The following is a 22093-nucleotide window of genomic DNA, read 5'->3' on the forward strand; positions in this document are numbered from 1 at the left end:
CCTGGGAAACATGACCTGTAACACAGAATATTGTTAACCTTTAAAAATCGCACTTCTCCTTTTGCTAATAACAAGGCCAAGGATATCTAATTTGTTAAATGGAATACAAAAACCAAGGAGCCAGTGTTAAATTTAAAAAAGAAAACAGAAAGAGTAAGCAACAAAAGATTGCCCAAAAACCAGCTGAGGAAATGCCAACAGTAACAAGAAGGGCTGGACCTCCTCCACCCATTTCTGGAAAACTTCAGGAACACCTCCACGTAACTTTTGTCCCTCTCCTTGGCTCACTTTTCCAGTCTTTTCAGGATTGTGGCATCTCTACAGCTTTTCCATTATCACTTACTTTCCTTCTCTTATTTCTGTTTTTTTTTTTTTGCTTCTGCTACTCTACCCTGGGGAGTTTTAGCAAAGTGAACATAACTCAAATTTTCAAGTTTAACAAAAATTTCAGACCACTTTTGCCCTGTTAAAATTACAGTAGATGTCAAGAAAGTGGCAGAAAGTAGAATTTGGTTTGTTGAAAAATATCTTAGGTTCTTGGCTTTCTCTGTTTCTAGAAATCATCACTTTTCTGTACATTACTTCCCAGGTATGTTTTTCTCCTGTTGCATTGGTATCAACAGTTTGTAATGGGTTATACTTGTCCATTTGAAGTTCCTACAGCTATAGTGTCAACTCACTGGGATACTTTGTGTCTACGGTCTCATTTTGCAACACTGAGGCTGTGGTTGAAAAAAATTTTTTTTCCTGAGGAGACTGTAAAAAGCATAATGAATTTCATAGGGTCACTACAAAATTAGATCATTTAATTTGAGCCAAAGACTTTGGCTTTGCAGTGGTTTAAGTTCTCAATTTCTATTTTGTAAAGGATCCACCACAGAGGTTTATTAGTTGATTAATAGGTTCTATGCTAATTGAATGGATGAATAAATGAATAAATATATGTGCTGGTTTGTAACTATTATGTACCCCCAGAAAAGCTGTGTTTAAATCCTGATCCAATCTTGTGAGGTCAGACCTATTGTTTAGGTGGGAAACTTTGACTGGATTGTTTCCATGGATATGTGACCTTTTGATTAGATGGATATTTGACTCCATCCAGTCAAGGTGGGTCTTGCTTAGTTTACTAGAGACTTTTAAAAGGGGAAACATTTTGGAGAAACCTCAGACGCAAACGTTGGAGAACAGTTGCTTCAGAGCTGACAGAGTCGACATGAGACCCAGGAGTTTGGAGGTGCAGAAAGAAAATGCCCTTCGGGGAAGCTGCTTGAAACCAGAAGCTAAAGACCCCAGCAGATGCCTGCCACATGCCTTCTGGGCTGACGGAGGGGTTTTCAGTCCCATTGGTCTGTCTTGAATCAAGGTATCTTTCATTGGATGCCTTAGTTTGGACATTTTAATGGCCTTAGAACTGTAAACTTATAATGTAATAAATTACCTTTTTAAAGCAAAAAGTAAAAAAAATCATACTTCATCATAGCTAGGATGATGTCAAATGTGGTCTATTTTTCCTTTTTCCAGCATAGGCTCTCACTATGTTATCAGATTAAGATCAGAGGGCCTGAAGTAGAAATTGTATTCTGTTATTAAATCTTAGTGTAATTGCTTAGAAAATGGACTTCTAAGAGCCTCGAGAATTAACTTAACCTGCTCATCTTTCACCCAGACTTACCCTTCCACTTCTAGTGTGATTCAGGTATTTCAATGCTCAGTCCACAAAAAGAACAGTCTCTGGTTTCAGAAGAGAAAGGAAAGAATGACATACTGGCCTGTTTTAGAAATGATCTGAAGGAGGGTAAATTTCCTCCGAAGTTACAGAGAGGTGATTGTAAAATTTATATATTTTTCTGATTTACCCCCAAGGTTCAAATCACAAAAGATGTCAGTGATTAACTTCCTCCTTTTTCTTCTCTGTAAAAGTACTACAATTGGGAGTATGGATCAGATATATCCCATTTCCTGTTTTATTTTTATCTCCTTAGAAAACCAGGTACTTTTGAAAAGGAGATATAAGTAGGGCTAATTGCAAACTTAATTGTGGAATAAATTTTGCCTGTGGTGATCCTCTTTCTTTTTTGTAAAAAGGTAGAATCTTCCCTTTCTGGCTCACTCAACTTTGGAAACTTCTCAGCTTGCTGACAACCTTCTGCCCACTCCCTGAACATCATGGGTCTTTTCCTTTGTCCGGTTTTCCATGTTCTGCTGTTCTTTGTCAATGGCCTAGACCATACTGGAGACTTCCATCTTGCCTGTGGTTACTACAACTAAAACTTCCCTGTTCCAAAGCTCATCACTCAACGTTAGGTGTACTCTGGTCTCTTAAAAGACAATTTTTGCTTGGAATGCTGGTAGCTGGTTAATAAGTATTTGAATGAATGCATGAGTAAATGAATAAACAAACTTTTCTCTAATAATCTACCACTTAGTGCCCACCCCATCTTTTTTACCCCAGATGTATGTGTTTTTTAACAGGGTCTGATGAAGACAGCTTGTCTTCCTTTGTAGCATAACGCAACTAGGTGAGTTAGGAGAGAAACTCAATGATAGGTGGGTGTTAGAGTTATCTTAAATACTTTTTCCAGTCTCTAGTATGGTGCCTCCTGTGCTAATTCATTTAAGAAAGACCTTGAACGGAGCCCTTCCTTCTCCATAAGTTCCAATAATTGGAGAAATGACTGTTATCTAGAGGAGGAAGTATAGTATTAATTAAAAAAAAACATAATAACCCACCTTTACTTAATATGTATTATCACCCTAGGTTCTCAAAAAAATCTTATGAACTATTGGTATTATATTCACTGGGCTAAGTGCAAAGATAAAATGTGGTTTTCCCGAGGTCATGGAGTCACATACATAGGAATCTGAGATTCAGCCTCAAACTTTCCTGTCATTCCGCTGAGGCCTGCCCTACTCCCACTTCTTCCTGTTATTGTAGTCTTTCAAATCTGCCAATATCTTTTAAAAGTCCTATTGCATACTACCTTAGAACCTTAAAGAAAATGTATGCCAGTGTTGTCAGTGATGGCCAATGAATGCTTCCACAAAGAGAAATAGCTGAAATGTTTCTAGATATTTCAACAATAGTATAGCCCCAGGAAAAAGAAGGTAGAGCCTTGGGAAGATATTACACAAAAAGAAAGGTCTAGAAACTGCAGAAGTTTATAATACTAAGTCTGATCTTTAGTGAATGGATGAGAACTATTAAAAATCTCTTCTTTCTGAAAATGTTCTATTCTTTGATCTTGAGTCCCCAAAGATATAAGAAACAGGATTGGTTGTGAAGAAGACAGGCAAAAATATCTGATGGTTTTAAAGAACCACAAGCCGTGACGGAATAATTCAACTCAGAGCCACAAATGTGAGAAACAACTAATTAAACATATAAGACGTAATAATAACAGTAGATCGCTCTTGCATGCCATCAAGCAGCACAATGTACTGCAAAGATATTGCTATTAATGTAGTCAGTGTTGATCATAGTTATTGAGGGGATTGCCTTAAGTAAAATACTTGAAAAATCAGCCTGATATTGAACAAAATTTAGTACATGGGAATTTCCCCTTTAGCATTTACCCAATCCTTGCAATAGTTTAGGGGAAAGAATGAGGGAAGAGAAAGAACAAAGAAGTGAATCAAAGGATGTGGAAATAAAAATTGATAAAGGATTGGGTTGTGCATATGGAAGAAGATTGGACAAGGGGGCCTAAGAACATGCAGTTGAAGGCATCATTTAGGGACGGTGACTCGTAACTGTTCAGAATATCCACGGTGGAGAGGTGAGCAGAAACATGCTTGCTTGGCTAGAGGATGTGTGCTGGGTAACAGGACGAATTTCCTGACCGAGTGTCCAGAGCTCTGGCTTCTATAACCCAAGAAGGGCTTCTGGGATGTGCCTGCCTGAAGAACCTTTCTCAGCTTCAAGCAAGAAGCTGTTTGGGTAGCTTAATGAAGCCCTGTGGGGGGATGGGGTGACCTCCTCAGGTCTCATGTTTTTGAGGGGCGTGCCATACACTGCTGCTGTCAGTGTCCTTGCCAGCTGCTGACTCCCGGCTCAGAGGCTGTGGAGTTTTCCCCACAGAAGGGAACAACCAAGCCTTTCACTGTCTGTTCTCCCCTTGGACCAGTCCTTAGGCCTCCACCTGTGGTTCTTCAGCTCTTCAGCACTTAGGCACTTTCCTTCTGAGCCGAGGGCCTCTTGGGAACAATGTAGCATCTGTGTGTTGACAGTAACAGCCTGTGGGCCAGAGACATTCAGCCAAACACTCCCTCTTGCCTACACGGGCTGAATAATACATCTCACTTGCAGTAATCCATCCCTTAGTCAGCTCCAGACCCACCACAGCTCTAAGAGGCCCCCTCCTCCGACCCGTGCTCCAGCCTTTTACCCAACTCAATTCCTAGCTCCTTGCCATATTTACACCAATCTCCATGCAGGATGGTCTCCACCCTCCTCCCATCCCACCCACAGAATGAACAATGACAGATTAGTGGTTTATGGTCTGACACTGAACAGCAAGCACTGAAGGGTGAAGTACAAACTGCTGAGTTGGGCAGGCGGGTATTTACGAAAGGTTTGACTTGCTAAGAGATGCCAGTGTTTCCCTATAACATTACTGCCTTTTACTTATTATGTGGGTTGTTGATTTACATGGCAAGTTGGAAATGCTAAACAAGCATGGAGTCTTACATGGTCTGTTTCTGTTGAGTTCGAACATATGGAGACATCATTTGATGTCTTTTGCAAAAATACTCAATTGTAGGTGCTGATTAAACCCATCCTTTTGTTCTTGGCTTTGGGTAAGAGAAGGGACATGTGTTTATGAAACAGGTACAGTTTCAACCCTTAGGCAGCCCTAAAAGAACAAACTGTATTGTGTGTTGTCATGCACAGTATACGAGTTAAATATTAAATGACAAACTACACAGTCTCTCTCTAGGAATATTTCTCCTTCATAGAGGTATCAGAGTATTTATCCTGGAGCCTCAATCCAGTGTATATAGACAGCCCTACATAGTATGAATGGGTGGTGGGAGACTAAAGGAATGTAAAAGAGAGGAGAAGGAAAGAGAAATAAAGATCTTCAGGAAGAAAATAGTGTGCATGTGTGTGTGTTGGTGGTCGGAAGTCCTAGTGATCCTGTTGCTTGTTATCTCTGAAGCTTGAGTTGTCCCTTTTTATTCAGCATAAAGTAGAGATTTGGTAGTACGCCGATGCATCAGGGAAGAAATCAAAGCTCCACCTTTGGGGACTTTTCCTCTGGTTCATGGTTTTCTCTCTGAAAAATACCATAACACATATTAAAATTTGGAGTCCACTCTAGCTTAGCAAACTAAGCTATTCCTGGCACCCCCTAAATCTATCTTTGATTTTCATCTCATGAGTTCTTTTATATGGAATTTGATTTGTTTCCCATTAATTACCTAAACGGAATGGTGAAATCTAAAAGTGAGTGATTTTGAATATGCAAAACATTTCAAAAAATGCTTTCCTAGTTCGGTTCCTGTGACTGTAACCCAGTGAGCTACCTCATGCTGACCGCTATGACCTCAGATACCTCTTGCTCTTAGTCAAATTCAGGAGTCCAAAGAATTCTTAAACAACAGGAAATAAAAGGGAGCTAGAGAGAAAGAAAGCCCATCTTGCTTTACCTGTGTGGCCTCACACTCACCAATTGTTTCTCTTTTAGGAATCCATCGCAGAAGTTTTGCACCTGCTCTACTGAAATCTCTGCTATGAGCAACGTATCCCACTCCTCGTCTACGGTGCGGTAAATTGCCAAAGCTGGCAGCTGTGACTCCTTTAGTTTGAAAAATGATACCACCTTCCCATTTTCCTCCAAACCACTGTCCACCAGAATAAAAAGAATCTGCAGTTGGAGAAGGTTGAAAAAGACAGGTCTATCTGAAATTCAGGGTATAAAGAGACACCTTATTATTGTTGAAGTTTATACCAATTGAATTTATGGTCTGTCACACAATTTAAATCTCAATTGAGTTCAAATGAATTTTATATTATTTTGTGTCACTTTGGTGTTCTATCTCACTGATAAGATTCATTTAATTTCAAGAACAGAGGATTGGAAGAGGCTTTGGTGATCATCTAAGAGAGGGGGTATTGTCTAATGGTTTAAAGCAGGAAACAATCTAATGGTTGTGGATCCTGCCTCTGGCACTTTCTAGCTGTGTGATTTTGCGTGTATTACTCAACCTCTCAAGACTCAGTTTTCTCATTGGTAAAATGGGTGTTGTGGGGGATATTAAATGAGATAATGCATTTAATATTTTTAGTGCATTTTCTGGCATATATTAAGTACTTGATAAATGTTATCTATTTCATTTTATTAAATCAGGCTTTCTACACAAAGCAGGAACCCTTCTTATACGTCAGGAAACCAGTCACCAAAAAGGCAGCTTATTTTATTATTCCATAGTTCCACAGTTAGGAGGGCCTCTAATTCAATGCAGTGGCCTTCAAGTGAGGGAAGTCTTACTAATTCAGTAATAACAGGAAAGGACTGCACATAATAGTGAAGAGAAAGAAATGGACATTTATTGGACTCAGGTAAAGGCAGCAGACATTAGATAGACATACACCAGAAACAACTTCACTGGTCTAAGAATCCAACAGATTGTGGCCAGGTGTAAACAAATGTGACTAACAGGTGATTTTTAGTTTTAGTAGTTTTGGATCTTTATTGTCTCTTCACTTATCAACGCAGATAAAAAAAAAATAGGCCTATCACTGAGGGACAACATGCGTATTAGTACAAAATATATCTTTAAGTTCACATCAGAGTGATGTGTTTTGTTATGTCCCAGATCTTTTTTTGATTATCTCTTAACTCTCTTGTTTTCCTTATTTCTCTCTACTTCCGTGACCCCATCTTCCTTTTTTCTAGTGTCCCGGAGGGGAGAATTCAAAAAGGTTTCTCCCTTCCCATCCTTACCTTCCCCCAGAACAGCTTAGCGGCCTTCCGGTATCTGTGCATGCTTACTTCATAATCTGGGGAAGCCTTGTTCATCATCAGGAGAAGATGAATTTGAATCATGCTGTCATATAGGCCAATCACAGTCTAGAAAATTGAAATGTGTTGTCAGGAAAGAGAAAGAGAGATGGAGAGAAAGAATGAATCTGAGAGAGGCATTAGTGGCAACCCCATAAATGGGTAGATTGAAACATAAATTATAAATGAGAGTTATCCATCCCTACCACATGTGATAACAACCTCAAAGATGGCTCTCAACAAGTGTCACCTTCTAGTTTTCAGGCCACTGTGTCATCTCCTCCTATACTGAATAGGGCTTATCTGAGTTAGCAACAGGATATTGCAGAAATGTTAGAAATATAACTTCCAAGGTTAGGTCATGAAAGATATTGTGGCTTCCGCTTTACCTTCTCCTGTTTAACTCACTGTGGAGAAAGCTAGCCCCGATGTATGGCATTCAGTCAGCCCTGCCAATCCATGTTTAGGACCTAATGAGCCCAACTAATAGCCGATGCCACCTTGCCAGCCATCTGCATGAGCCCTTCTGGAAGCAGACTGTAGCCTGGCCCAACATCTCAACTGCAACGTCATGAGAGACCCTACACTAGAAGCACCCAACTAAGCCTCTCCCAATTTCCTGACCTATACAAACTGCATGACATAATCAGCATGTTTTGTTTTAAGCAGCAAAGATTTGTGATAATTCGTTATGCAGCAATAGACAATTAATCTATCATTCTACATATTACTGTCTCCCACTTCTCTTGGTGTTGGAAGACCAGTTGAATAGGCTTAAAGTATGGCCTTTTTCTATGTGTTGGTGGTACATGCTTACTGAGTGCTTACTATGTGCTAGGTACTCTTTTTAGCACTTTACATCTACCAATTAATTTAATGCTTAAAGTCCCAGCTTTACAAGTAAGGAAACCGAGGCACAGGTAGATTAAGTAACTCTCCCAAAGCCACAGAGGTAATAACTGGGGGGATGAGATTCACTTCAAGCAGCTGACTGCAGAGTCTGTGCTCTTAACCAGGTTCATGTTCAATGAACGACAAAGCCCCGGCTAAATGAATCCGACCCCGAGTGTGGTTGAACCTGTCTGGACCCTTCGAGAGACCAGAAGTATTGGCCCTTTCTTTCTGAGTTAGAGAAGATGACTCCCTAGGATATTGTCAATGACTTAGGGGAGCAGGAAAGGCTGGCGCCAGAGTGAGGAAGGGAAAGGGCAAAAACTGTGGCACTGCTCTCTTCATTTCACTTTCCTGGAATACTGTTGCAAATCTCTCCATTTTAAATAAACAAATCCCATTCATTTTTCCCTCCCCCCCCCCTTTTTTTTGCATGGAGCCTGGCGAGAACTTTGCCACTGCACCACCCTTGCCCACCCTCATCTTTCCTTTTGAAACATAGAAAGCATGTACCATCATGCTCTAAAATGAGCCTGTACACAGGAGGAGAGAATCCAGTGGGTCCACAAGCCCCATCGGGCAGAGTCCCAGTTGTGGAAAGGGGAACATCCAGGTAGGATCTTTCCTGAAGCTGCACTCTGCTCTGTAGGGATTCTCTACCTCTATTGGCTGCAGGAGGCCAATGTGTAAACAAGGTTCCCACGACTTGCTTCTTAGAGTTCAAAACCAGGTCTTTCTTAGATTTTCAATTTGTAAGATTGGATGGCAAGTAACTGACTCTTATTTTATTAGCTGCTAGTACTTTAATTTAGAGCATGTGTTTAGAATAGAGATAGCAGATAAATCTTGAGAAGAGTCAGACATAAGAGCTAAGGAGTCAAAGATACTGTTCTCTTAGCTGAAGGGACCGGGTACAGCAGATGGGATCAGTTTAATCCTACACAGATAGCCTGGCTGTTCTCCTTGAAGTGAAGTATTGAGTTTGTGCATTAAAAGTGGGTGGCAGGCCAAGCCCACTGCTGGGGTTTTCTGCCCAGTTGTGTGGTGTAAACCATTCACAGCAGCGATAGAAGTAGCGATAGCAGTACTGGCAGCGCTTCAAGTAACAAAAATATTACTTTTGGGAAATGAAAACATCACAATAAAAATAAAACTTGCTGGGCGGGCCGCGGTGGCTCAGCGGGCAAAGTGCTTGCCTGCTATGCCGGAGGACCTCGGTTCGATTCCCGGCCCCAGCCCATGTAACAAAAAAACGGAAAAACAAAATACAATAAAACAAGAAAATGTTTAAAGATGTTTCCCTTTCTTCCTTCCTTCCTTCCTTCTATCCTTCCTTCCTTCTCTCTGTCTTTCCTTTAAAAAAATAAAAAATAAAAAAAAAAAATAAAACTTGCTTCAATAAAGAAATTCTTACCTAATTTTCTTTTGATGTGATTTGGAACTTTAAGAAAAACATATCATTGTTAAATAAGAGAAGAGATGGACCAGGCACAAGAACCAAGGGAGACCCAGTCCCTGTCCTGCCTTAGCCAGCCTGCAGGGCGCCAGGGCAACGGGGCCACACACCCAGGCACCATGAGGTCATCTTTTCTGGTCCACACACCCTCCTGGCAGCTCCACAGACACAATACCCATAATGACGCTGGCCTAGGAGAGGAACGCCGTCTCGGTTACTGCTGCCAATGCCCCAGAGGTGAAAGTGGTGGAGCCTGAGCAGAAGTGACTGTTCCATGGAGACCAATATGGTGTGAGAGGTAGAGAGGACTTTAGTCAACAGGAAAAGGGGTATTTTCCATTAGAGGCTCTGTGGGGCAATGGAAAAACCACAGAATTCAGCCAAACAGACCAGTCATGAAAAACAGAAACAGCAGGGACAAGTGCATAGACTATCTTTAAAGCTAAAATTGCTACGAACCATATGAACCCCCATTTCCTCTCCTGTGTAATAGAAACAGGCAATAGGAACTACTGCATAAGCAGTCAAACTTTCTGCCTCAAATTATACCTTCCCTACTTACTCACTGTGGGACTGAATCAGTGGGTCCTGTCACCCCTGTGTGTTCATCTCTATAAAATAGATACAATTTTCTCTCTTCTACAAATAAGTTCAATGGGTATGAAAGGGTTTTGCTCATTTAAAAAATCATGATATGCACATGAAGTACTGTTTTAGGAGAATGCACAGCATGTCAGAGCTGACATAGATTACAAGAAACTAATACTTTATCACACTAGTGATCTCTGCCAGGGAAAATAAAAGGCAGGTCATACAAGATCATTCAAAACTGTAGCGTGTTGGAAAGCCAGAATATGATTGGGACAGATGGTCCAACACCTTCACCCAGCCGCGTGTTAAATGAGAGGAAGACAACACTGGAAGAAGGCTGAAACACTCCCAGGGTCTGGGCATGTGTTAAACAAGGTGTCATTTGCAGGTGGTGCTAGACTAGTTAATCTACAGGGAGGTAAGTACAGAAAATGAGAATAAGTGTTTAAACATTTTAATAGAAATGTGACATTGCTAAGACATCCAAGTATGTGATTAGTGGACTTGATTTTTTTAAATTTCATTTTTCTAGTAATTTATTTGTATTATATTTTACAAAAACATCTGCCACTGATGCTTTGGAAGAATGAATGAACCTTCAGCACAGACTGCAATTTAGTTTGAGAAGCACTGAATGAAGTACTCAGGTCGCATTTGCCTTCAGCAAAGACAGCAGAACTCTCTCAGGCAGCAAAATCCTGAAGTTTTTGAATCTGTCACCTTAACTTTATAGCCTGGCTCTTTTTCTTACTAGCCTTGTGGCAGGTCATTCAACTGAGTCTCAATTTCTTCCTTTGTTGAATTAGGGACAAGTCAATCTTAAAGAGCTGTTGTAAGGATGGAAACATAAACGACATACGAGGCATTCATATAACGTTAGTTACTGTCATTACTGCTCAGAGGATCATAACTCCAGGAGGAACAGATCTCTGCTATGAACACAAGTATTCTCCCTGATGCAGGGATTGAGGGGCTGGAGGCAGGGACTATTGCTTACCACAGGGTTGTACTCTGTCACCCAGCGGAGATTGTTGATCTCAATGAACCGGCTTAATTTGGTGACATCGATGTTCTCGACATCCTCGTTATCTAAATCCAGTCGTTCATTATCTACCTGGGAAATACAAAAGGGATAAAATAGTCATCGTTCTGCCTCTATTCACTCATTGAAAAATATTTCTAGACTCAGTGGTGTGCCAGGCCCTGTCTAAAGCTCCAAAGAATGGAAAAGTATAAATAAGCAATGTTTTCTACCCTGAAGGAACATACTGCCTGCCCCATGGAACCCAGCCAAGTGAAAAGAAGCATTGGGCATAGCGTGACGAGTGTTATCACGGGGAATCACAGGCTGATATGCCACCTCAGGAAGGGCAGGAAGGTTTCCAGGAAGAAGTAATGCCTGAAGACTTTAACTAAGAGTTGGCCAGATGAATGAGCATGGGGAGGGAGTTTTAAATACACAGCAGTATTTGCAAAGCCAAAAAGATGTGAGTGGGATGTCACATTATAGAAACTGGATCAGTCACTGTGGGTAGTAGAGAGACAGGTGAGGGGGGTAAGTAGGGGCCAACTCCAGAGGCCCGTCAAATCAAGGTAAGGAGATTGAACTTTAACCCGAGGGCAAGACCAGCCATTAACATGATCAGATTTGTGTTTCATCTATGCATCCTTTTAATGTGAAATAAAATACACATATAAGAGGAAACCCCTAAACAAAAAATGAAAGCTCAGTAACTTATCATAAAGCAAACAACTGGTGACCACAAGTAAGTGAAGAACTAGAAAATTGCCACAATCTTAGAAACCTGAACTCCCTTCTAATAGCTAATTGATTCTAACTTGTAAGGTAGTTATTTTTATCCTTTCTTGATTGTTTTACCACTTAAAGATGCACCCCTGAATGATATACTTGTTTTATCTGGTGTTTAACATCATGTAAAAAGCAATCCCAAATGCAGGGTTCATTTTTTTAGGTTTCTGTCTTCTTTTAGATCTTGGTCTGAACATTCCTCCCTCTTTTGCTCACTTTCTAATCCCTCCAGGCAATTATTTTGGTCCAGATTGTTTTTGTTGTTTGTCATTGTTGGAATGTCTAAGTACCTTGTGCATTATCCCAGGTTTACATTTTAGAGCAATCTTTCCATAAAACCAAACTATATTAAAGATAGGATTTCATACTACCAATCATTACCCCTGGAATTTTCCATTCTTTTCTCTAAACCTACCCATGCCCATAAATATGCAGGATTATGTTACCATCCCCCAGCAATTACACCTATGGATAAGATTATCAGGGCCACTCTTGAATACTTTTGTATTTCCTAAAATACCTTGAAATACTTCTGAGAGCACCGTGCCATCAGTCTTGGCCACCACCTTAGCCCCTTCCCCCTACATATACCATTCATTTAAGTGTTCCCCAATCAGGTCCTGCCTGCCTGAATCAGAGCCACCTTTCTCCCTCCAAGGTCCTAATACTTCCTCCCAGTCTGTTTGGCAAAGCAAAGTTGAGTCTCATTTTAATTAATGTAAGAGGGAATTTGGGCAAAAGGGAAATTAAAGTCATTAAACAGTAAATCTCCAAAATTGCTCATTATTGTCATCCCCATGATGACTTCTAACGCCTGTTTTTCACTTCTTTTGTTTATGATGGCCTCCCATTGGGCTAATTAAAAGTAATGGGGATGACCAAGCAAGCAAAATACCCCTTCTGGTTAATTTGGGTAAAGCTGGATAAATCTAGTCAGTCTCTTAAAAGTCCATCTGTTCAAGATGTATTTGTTGAGTGCCTGCAGAGGACACTAAGGCACAGAAGTGCTGGCATTCAGCTGGATGGCAATGCAAATGCTCCTTATTTTAAGACTGTTTTAGACAAAATTTAAATGTGTGAAAAAAAATCAGTATTGAGGTACAAGAAAAGTTTGTACTTCTAAAAAAAAAAAGAGCTTTGAAAAAAAAAATCATCAAAATCCCAGGATATTTAAAACTGTGAACCCTATATACTTAATTGTATTAAATGTCACAAAATTCTGAACAGAAAGCAGGGAACAGAAATACACAAGTAAGAGAAAAACTATTAGCAAACTCCCAGCCCACCCTTCTATCACTCCCTCCTCCCCCACCAAATCAGTAAAAATGAGCAAGAAATAAAATGGAAAACACAAAAAATTGGTATTTGCCATTTTTTCTGGAACTTTACTGCAGTTAAATGCCTATTTTGCAAATTGGTACGTCTTCTTCAAACCAAGGCTTTGCTATTGCAGCCATCAAACCATCAAAAAATGTATAATCATTATTATAATCACAATCAGGGTCCTTTTATATTGAATATGTATAAATGTTTCCTGATTATTTTTTTAGGAACCTGCAGGCTGGAGTCTGTGCCTGAGATGACATAGCTGAGCTTGGGCCAGGAGCCTCCCTCTCTCTCTGCTCTTTTTTCCAGGCAGTCCCTCACATTTCCCAGAACAGGGAGAAAAGGAAACAAAGTGACTCCAAGTGTTTCTGGATTTTAAAAATGCAGTATATTAGAAGCAGAGGATTTTTCCCATCTAATGCACTATATGGGTCAGGTCACTTTACTTCTTTGAATTTTAGTTTCCTTATATGAAAAGTGAGACCAATAATAATATCAACCTCATATGGATTTTGTGAGGTTTAAATTAGATGATATATATACATTATTGTGCTTGGGCAATCTAGAAGGCTAATTCATCAGAATACTTATAATAAAGTTATGTGTATAGGACCTGTGAAGAACTGGCAGTAAAGTGGACCAGAAGCAGAGAATTTGAACTAATGATAAGAGTCTTTAAATAGCAAAGGGGATGTATGGGTTTTTCAGTGTTATAATGCTCGTCTGCCATTTGGGAATCCTGGGTTCTGTTCCAGGTGCATGTACCCCAAAACATAAACAACAACAACAAAAGGATTTTATAAAAACCACCCCCCCCCACACAGTTTGTTGTGCTTCTTTAATGAAACATGCCTGATTATTTCATTATTTCTTAAACTAATAAACTCTGGAACATTAATGTGTAGGGTTCCTGAAGGCAACATTTCAACAGGAAATCTCTCTCTTGTAAAGGGACTTATTTGCATAAAGCACTGAAAGAAAATCTGACCCTGGAACCAAGAGTTGAGGGAAAATTTTTAAAATATAATTTTCCAGTTTTGGAAAGAATTTCACTTAAGATATATTATTTTTTTTCCTCAAGAAAAGAGGCACTGGGAAGAAAAACAGAGGAATGGAAAATCAGAAGGTTGTCATCTTAAAACATAATTTTGAGGTTCCCCAAGAATATCTGAAGGGAATTATTTTATATTTTATAAAGTATTTCATACCAAGAGATCTAATCACTCCTTTCTGTTCATTGGTACTTCAGCAATATTCCTTTAGAAATTCCTATGGATTTTTCTGGTTTATGAGCCAGGTTTTCATAAAATTTATGAAAATTGTCTTAGTTTACACCCCTGTTATAGTATTGAAATATCTTGGGCAACCCTGAAATCCCTTGTTAAGCAAATGCCCTCATACCCTTAATTTTATTGGCTTTCATAAGCTGTTATAGCTTACGATGTTGGTGCTAGATGAATTCTTTAGATAAAAATGCTTACTAAGTTGTTCCACATCTTGCTTGTATTTCTCATCAGTTCATTCTCACGCTCTAATTCATGAACGATTCTCCAGCAGAGTATATTTCTTGTAATAAGCACTCAATAAATAACTGTAACATCAATGAAGGAATGCCTCTACTGGGTTTCCGTTGCTGTCTCACAGGGTCAAACTTAGGTTATTTATGTATTTTAAAATAGAAATGACTGAGAAAACCCAAAGCAGAGAAAACACTCAAATAATATCCGACCTTCCACGCTAGTCCAGGCTCACGGTCTGCCCGATCTTGGGTTACACCTGTGGAGGGCCTTCTACTCACAGAGCGCAGGCTGGGTCCTCGGACACAAGTAGGATTTAGACGAATTTTGTCTAAATTCTACTTGCTCACATTTATATTGTTGGCCTGTACCATGTTTGGAGAGTGATGCAATCATTAAGCACAGCATTTGCCGGCTTCTTTATTGCTCTAACATTTCAAGCATCCAATAATATCAATGCGTTTTCATTGCATTTCTTATTGCATTTGTCATTTATTCAGGTTGTGACCAAATTTGTTTACTGCAAATTCTATTTCTAAATTCCAAAATTTCTTTGCCAAAATGTGGAATACTTAGATTAAATCTTGAGAAGTAACACCTGGAGTTTGATTTAGTCATGTCAGAGGGGTGGGGGATAGTTCAGGAAAAAGTGGTAAGAAAGAAGTCTTTAGAGCCAGGAGCATTAGAGTAGATAGAATCTAGGAGTAAAACCAAAGGTATCTTCCAGGTAAGTGCTGTAGTTGGTCACTATGCAATAGGAGGAAGCTTATGCTTTGGGGTCAGGAGCTGGGTGTGAATCGGGCGTCTACTACTTAATAGATGTGAGACTTTGGATAAGTGGATTGACCTCATGAAACTGCTGCTTCATTATTCATAATGCATGAGTCATATTTATTATTCCATTGGATTCTTGTGAAAATTAAAGGGTAGAACATCGTAAACTATCTAACATCATGCTTATCATAAACCAGGCACTAAAAACAAACAGAAATAAAACAGAAGTGTAGATCTAATATGAATGTAAGCACAGAAAGTTTGCAACATATTCATGTTTCTCACTGTAAAATGAAATCGTCTTGGTTGATGCTCCTTTTTAAACAAACAAACAAAAAAACATCTCTAACTCCTGAATAAGAATCCTATTAAAATACTTATTAAACTCATGAAAGTGTAAACAGAGGAAAAAGTGTTTATCTAAAAGTTGGCAAGACATAAGTTGAGCCTCTCCAAGACCTGTCAGTGAATCAGGGAAGGAACCAACATGTTTGTTTTTGGTATAGCACATAAATAATCTTTTCCACAGAAGTCCCAAGAGTTCATTCAGAGTAGGTTTGTAACTAGTGGTAAACAACAAAAGCTAAAGAAGAGTGAACAGCTCTGAGAAGTTATCAAAAGGGCGTTGTAAAGAATAAATTGTAAGCAAATCTAATGCTCCCATTAGAGACTGTGAAGCCAGAGACACTTGGAAGCAATGCACTTGTTTTTCTTTCTCATGTGTGTATCTTGGTTGTACTAAGACTTTTAAATCAGGCCTTCATAATATCTGTAAATAACAAACTAGGAAAGAAGTACTTGTGGAGTTGAGCAGAAGTTTTCATTGAAGGCTTACTACCAATGATTCAATGGCAACATGTAAGACATTACCCTAACCTTCCATATCTTTCTTACCAATGCATTCCACAGAAGAGATTGATGATTTTTTTGTCTAAGTGGTGGAAATGCAAGCCTGCAACTCTTGTGCAGGTGGAGAAAAAATTGCTTAAAGGTTCTTATGCGCCCTCAGCCATGCTTTTGGAAGTGATTTCTGTTCCCTAAACATTTTTCAGAGTGCCTTCTTGGTGTCAGACACATGTTATAGACTTCCAGAATACAGAGATAAATACCTGTCCTTGAATAAATCATGGTCTAATGGATTAATAGATGGGACAGACATGGGCATTCATGTTATGCACCATAAAGTAGTAAATTAAAAGACAACTATGGGACAGTACAATGTTGTCTCAGTGGCAGAGTTCTTGCCTGCCATGCCAGAGACCCGAGTTCGATTCCCACTGCCTGCCCATGCCAAAAAAGAATAGAGAGAGAGCTATGGAGGCACAGAGGAGTATTTAGGCCAATTTGGAGATTTCTAAGAGGCTTTCTGAAGTATAAGATGCCTGAGCTGATTCATGGAAGTATGTATAGGAGTTAGCTAGGTGATAGCTTTGTGAAAGGGGGCAGTTAGGAGTGGTGGTATTCTACACAGAGATAATAGCCTGGAAAAAATTATGGAAAAGTGACTTGTCATACTGCATGTAGGAGACAATAAGTAGGTAGGTACCATAAGAGTAAAACCCAGAGTGAGAACTGAATGGAAAAGACTAGAGAAGCAGGAAGTTGCCAGGTCATAAAATAGTTTATACATGACACTAAATATCATGGATTTGATCTTGTAAATAGTGGGGAATGTTGAAGAGTTTTTAACAAAGGAGTGCTATGGCCAAATTTCCATTTAAAATATAACATTGTGATACTAGACTAGAAACTGAAAATGCAGTAGTGAAGGGAGATCAGTTAGGAGGCTGCTGAAATTCTTATGCTAAAGATGCTAAGAGGCTAAATCAGGAATAAGGAAAAAAAGAAGAAAATATGGATTCAATAAGAGGGAAAGTAGAGTTGGCAAAAATTAGACTTAATGGGCATGGCTATTAAAAATAGTATTTGCAGAGATAAAAACATGATTTAATGGGAAATAATTCAGTTTTGAACATAAATCTGTTATGATTATGGGGGTAGACAAATAGTTATATCCAACAAGCATTTAAATCATGAGACAGATCCAGTCTAGAGGGAAAACATTTAAATCCTAATGTTTTAGGATTTAATATAGAGTCAAATATGAGAAAGAATTAGATTGCCTAAAGAGAACATTCACTAATTGATCTATTCTCAAATTCATTCATTCAACAAACACTTATTGAGCACCTGCTCCATTAGAAGCAATTTTCAAAGGCTCTGTGACTACAGCAATGAACAAAATAGTTTCTACCTTCATGGAGTATGGATTCTATAATCTAGATTGGGAAGAGCATTGGATCAGGCTATAGTGTAGGTAGAAGAAAAGATGGTCTCAAGAACCTAAAAAGGAAGGGGAAGATCAGGGAAAGAAGGATCCCAGGAGCCAGGAAAAGAAAGCATGAAGGAGAAAGGAGTGGTCAGAAGATCAACTATGGCAGAGATATCCTCCAGTAAAATAAACCCTAAAAAGTGTTCATTAGGTTTGGCAATATAAAAGCCATTGCTGACCTTCACGAAAGCAGTCTTAATGAGTCATGGGTCATAAATTAGAGAGCAGTGTATTTAAGAGGTTAAGTATAAAGTATACTTAAATTTGGATGAGAAGTGAAAAGAGAGCGATGGGAATTGTTGATCAAGAAATCTTAAAAATTTCACTTCCTGCCCCAATTTCTCATTTCCAGTAGACTCTTGACATCTTTGCCTTCATATTCCTGAATAGCATAACCTCAACAACCAACGAAAGCATCAGAAATCCTTATTTCTGTAAATGGTCTCACTAATTCCAGACACCCTGGTTTTAAGCTTTGCCTCCTTTCTACAATTTTGATATCTACTTATTGAGGATTCTGCCTTTCCCTTAATTTCTACTGCTACCTTTCTACTACAAACCTTTAGTACATCCCATATGGTCTATTTTGTTAGCCTAAGAAAAGTTCTCCCTACTTCTTGCCTTTTTGCCTAACCATCACTGCCAAAATAATGTTGCTAAAGAACATCTCTGTCCAGATTATTTCCCTCATCTGATGACTTTTAGTGTCAACCCACTAAGCTGGTGTTAAACTTCTCCACAATATGACTCTAATCAAGTGCCCTGCTTTGTATTCATTTTCCCCCAACATGCCCTCTGGGGTTCAGTCAAATTGGCTTCATCAATCTTCTCTGGTTAAATTCTATTTTTTTTTCCACCTGGACCATGAATTCTTTTCCATTTTGTCTGAATTTATCTGTCTTTTAGGTCCTAGTTCACCTGTTTCTATTATGATTTTTTTTTTTTTTTTTTTTTTTTTTTGCATGGGCAGGCACTGGGAATTGAACTGGGGTCTCCTTCATAGCAGGCAAGAACTCTGCCTGCTGAGCCAAAGTTTTTTTTTTTTTAGAACAGAATTCCCGCACTGCTTTTATCTTTGGAATACAAGTTAACCATATGATGTTCTTTGCATGTTATGCAGACAGTACTTGCATATTATGCTTACAGTTCCTACTACATTTTAAGATCTATGTGATCTCTTCCTGTAGGGGTGACTAAGCATAGTCCCAAAGATATGGGAGTATAAAACTTTAGGGCAGAAAATGACTTTATTGATGATATGGTCTAGTCCTTTTCTTTTACTGATGAAAGAATTGAAGCAAAAAAAAAAATATTGATTGACTTGCCCAAAGTCACATGGTTGATCAATGATAAAGCCACACTAAATATCCCATCCTCTGAGTCTCCTGTATCCAGGGTTCTTTCTATTTCATTAAGTACCTGTTAGGAAAGCTTGAGTTTAATCATCCTTGTCAACAATGTTCTTGAACTTGGCTCCATCCTTAGTGTTAAAGACTTAGAGTCTTTTCCAGTCTCCCAACTTTGTGATTCCCCAACCTATGGAAGAACTGGGAGAAGGCACAAGTTGCCCATGCAACTTACCAGACGAAAGAGTGAAATGGTGTTTCCAGTGATATTGTAGTAGGTCAGAACCTCGGAACTGGTGCTGACTCCAAATGACACATCTTGGAACTCCTGCACAATGCTGTGAAATATGGACACAGCTGGTATTTTTAAATTCTAAAAACAGAGGGAAAAAAGTCACAGAGATTATTTTGAAAGAGAGAGACACAGAGGCAGAATCAGAAAGAGAAATGCACTCGCTCATACCAGAAACCATAGACTTGATTTAGTTTCAGTGAAACATTTATGACCAGGAATGCAAGCTAAGTTCGCAGTGGCATTCCTGAGTTTTCCAGGCTGGATGGGTTAGTAGGTAACTACTAAAATTGTGGCACTCCTGACTGAGCTTATTATAGAATTTGTAGTTCACCAGCAGCTCAGAGGGGACACAAAGTCATAGAGACCTGGAGAGTTTGGGTACACAGTCGTTGATGTGTCTAAGGAGGCAGTGTTTTGGGAACAAGTGATGGGAAATGCAAAAATAATGAATGGGAGCTGTCAAAAAGGACCTAAACATAAATGAAGAAGAAAGAATAAAAGAAATTAAAATGTGAAACTTAGAAATCTTATTAACAAAGTTTTGTCTTGCGTGTGGAGGAACAGTTCCTCCTCTTTTCACCATACACAATCTTGGTTGTTGGATTACCCAAAAAGATACGGTTCATGCTTTGCTCTGACTCTACAATCCAGACCTGTGGGAGGGAGCAGGAAATCCACTCCTGAGAGATTCCTGTGTTTTGATAACAGTCTGGCAATATTATTCCTGAGGAAACAGGAACTTATGCCCACAGCAGCCCAGGCAATAAACAGGAAGAACCATATTCTTCTTCCCTGATTTTGCCCTGGGCTGAAGGAGGAGATGTGCAAAGAGAAGAGAAGGGGGCTCCTCTCACATCTGAGGCCAAGCAAAGGGAGTTTGTTCCTTGCTCATCGGAAAGGGTGTGTGGAGTTCATTTGAGGTTATGAACAATTGTTAATCGAGACCTCCTCTTTTTCATTCTTCTCCTTCCAGTGGAATTGCTCATGAACCAAATGATGACATCTGGTGGCTATTTAAATTATTGCAGACTCCAGTTCCTCTCTCTCCTGCCCCTCCCTGCCTTTCTGGGGGTGGTTGTTTTTGTCTACAGCTCAAATCTCTCATTGCTGAGAAATGTGTCTGCAGCCTTCCTCTCCCACTTGCTTCTCATAGTTACAATTCCAGCTGTGTACACAGAATCGACAGGGTGATTTTTAAGTTGGAGTCAATGAATAGAAACAGAGAAGGACTGCAATGAGGGCATAGGGGTTTGATCAGAGAATTGTCAGATGCTGCCACCAGAGAAAGCTAAAAATGATGGAAGGATGCCTTCTCATTATGATTGCCTTTATTAGTCAGGCAACCGGTCTGGAAAATGGAGGTTAATACCTTCCATATACAAAATGTCATCCTTTTCCAACATTTCATAGCAGGCAAAGAGAAAGAAGAATGAGGGGCTATCTTTTTTGGGGAAAGATCTTAGACAGAGGCAACTACTGACTAATGCTCAGGGGTTTCAGCATGAAAAGTCTTGGCCATACGATAAACGTTGGACTCACTCTGACCCCTGACTCATCATATCCAGAGACTGCCTTAAGCATCAAAGCATTCATAGTTGGAGAGATCCGGGCAATAACCTCAGAGCTCTTGAACAAGGTATAAGAAAGAGATAATTCAGAAACTGGGGATGTTTTCAAGTGGAGATAACAAGCTGAAAGTGGACTCTGGGCTGATACACCTTTGCCCACCTGATCCTAATGCACCATCACCTGGCCGGGAGTGGCCATAGCTCCCTTGAAATAGGACATTTCTGGCTCTTTGGGACATAAAAAGTGGCCTATCTGTACACACCTGGAAGAAGCCTATCACAGCCACCTCAGCAGCAGCAATGAATTCCACAGCTGCTGGGACATCTGTGAGCTGCACGGGATTCTGGGCAGCATTGGAACCATCTGGAAAGAGAATATGTATGAAAGAGAGACAGAGATATCTGGGCACTGAGGGGAGAAGCAGCAGTTCCAAATAATGAGGGCAGCCATACCTTTTCTTTTCATACTAGAGCCAAGGAGATCATGGTTTCTAGGGGGTGCTTCTAACCCTCCAAGGCTTTTTTCTACTAACATATGGAAGGTAATTCCACATTATGGCCTCTGTCCGAAGGATAATACCAGACTTCCCTCCTCTCTACTATGTAACACTAGGCCTGTAGTTAGCATTTCCTGGAAAATTTTCTGGGTTTGGAGGGAAGTTATCCCGGCTACTGCCATGCTCCTTCCCCTTCTCCTAATCTCACTCTGCCCCTATGCTCACCCAGGTGTTCTGTCTTTTACCTGAGGATGCCTGAACTTCTGCAGCAACTTCTGGGGGCAGCCCCCATGTGAGGAGAAAGAAGAGAAACAGGCATCTGGACTGGGCATTTTCCATTGTTCTTCTCCTGCTCTGGCTCCACGCCCTGAACGCTGGGTTTGGGATGGGAATTCAGGGCAGTGCGCTCTGTGGCTAATTGACTGATGCTGTTAGTGCTCTGAGAACTTCACAGGTGGCACTAGGGGAACCTTCAACTTCTGAGATAAAAGACCCAAGTGCAGTGACTAGGGCCTCAGCTGATAACCAACCATAAAAATTAACTACTACAATGCCAGGTGTGGTAATTCGGTTGTCAACTTGGCCAGGTGAAGGTGCCTAGATCTATTGCTGTAGACATGAGTCAATGGCATGTGAACCTCATCTGATGCTGATTACATCTGCAGTAGGCTAGGGGGTGTGCCTGC

General features: G+C 39.9%; 1 protein-coding gene and 1 long non-coding RNA gene across 2 annotated transcripts in view; one reads left to right on the plus strand and one right to left on the minus strand.

Moving 5' to 3' along the window:
* Positions 1-5891, plus strand: part of LOC143691551 (uncharacterized) — a 110207-nt gene extending 104316 nt beyond the window's left edge. The window contains exon 5 of the long non-coding RNA XR_013179569.1: positions 5688-5891. This is a non-coding gene — a long non-coding RNA (uncharacterized LOC143691551). The remainder of the gene's footprint in view (positions 1-5687) is intronic.
* ERP27 (endoplasmic reticulum protein 27) lies at positions 4935-21870 on the minus strand. Its single transcript, XM_077170170.1, has 7 exons — positions 21653-21870; positions 21174-21274; positions 19283-19420; positions 10940-11056; positions 6948-7073; positions 5670-5867; positions 4935-5276 (listed from the first exon to the last, which is right to left on the minus strand). Exons 1-7 carry the CDS (start codon positions 21744-21746, stop codon positions 5229-5231), a joined length of 822 nt encoding a protein of 273 aa, XP_077026285.1. The 5' UTR covers positions 21747-21870; the 3' UTR covers positions 4935-5228.
* Positions 21871-22093: the final 223 nt, after the last annotated feature.

The sequence above is a fragment of the Tamandua tetradactyla genome, chromosome 7 (assembly GCF_023851605.1).
Source record: "Tamandua tetradactyla isolate mTamTet1 chromosome 7, mTamTet1.pri, whole genome shotgun sequence".
Classification (NCBI taxonomy): Eukaryota; Metazoa; Chordata; class Mammalia; order Pilosa; family Myrmecophagidae; genus Tamandua; species Tamandua tetradactyla.

Bases quoted from the DNA above. Each gene is read 5' to 3' on its own strand.
- ERP27 (XM_077170170.1), bottom strand. From the start codon at position 21,746: ATGGAAAATGCCCAGTCCAGATGCCTGTTTCTCTTCTTTCTCCTCACA. The intron at 21,275-21,652 runs GTAAAAGACAGA...TTCTCTTTCCAG, and splicing joins AGAAGTTCAGGCATCCTCAG to ATGGTTCCAATGCTGCCCAG. The intron at 5,277-5,669 runs GTGAGTGTGAGG...GGTATTTTTCAG, and splicing joins TCCTAAAAGAGAAACAATTG to AGAGAAAACCATGAACCAGA.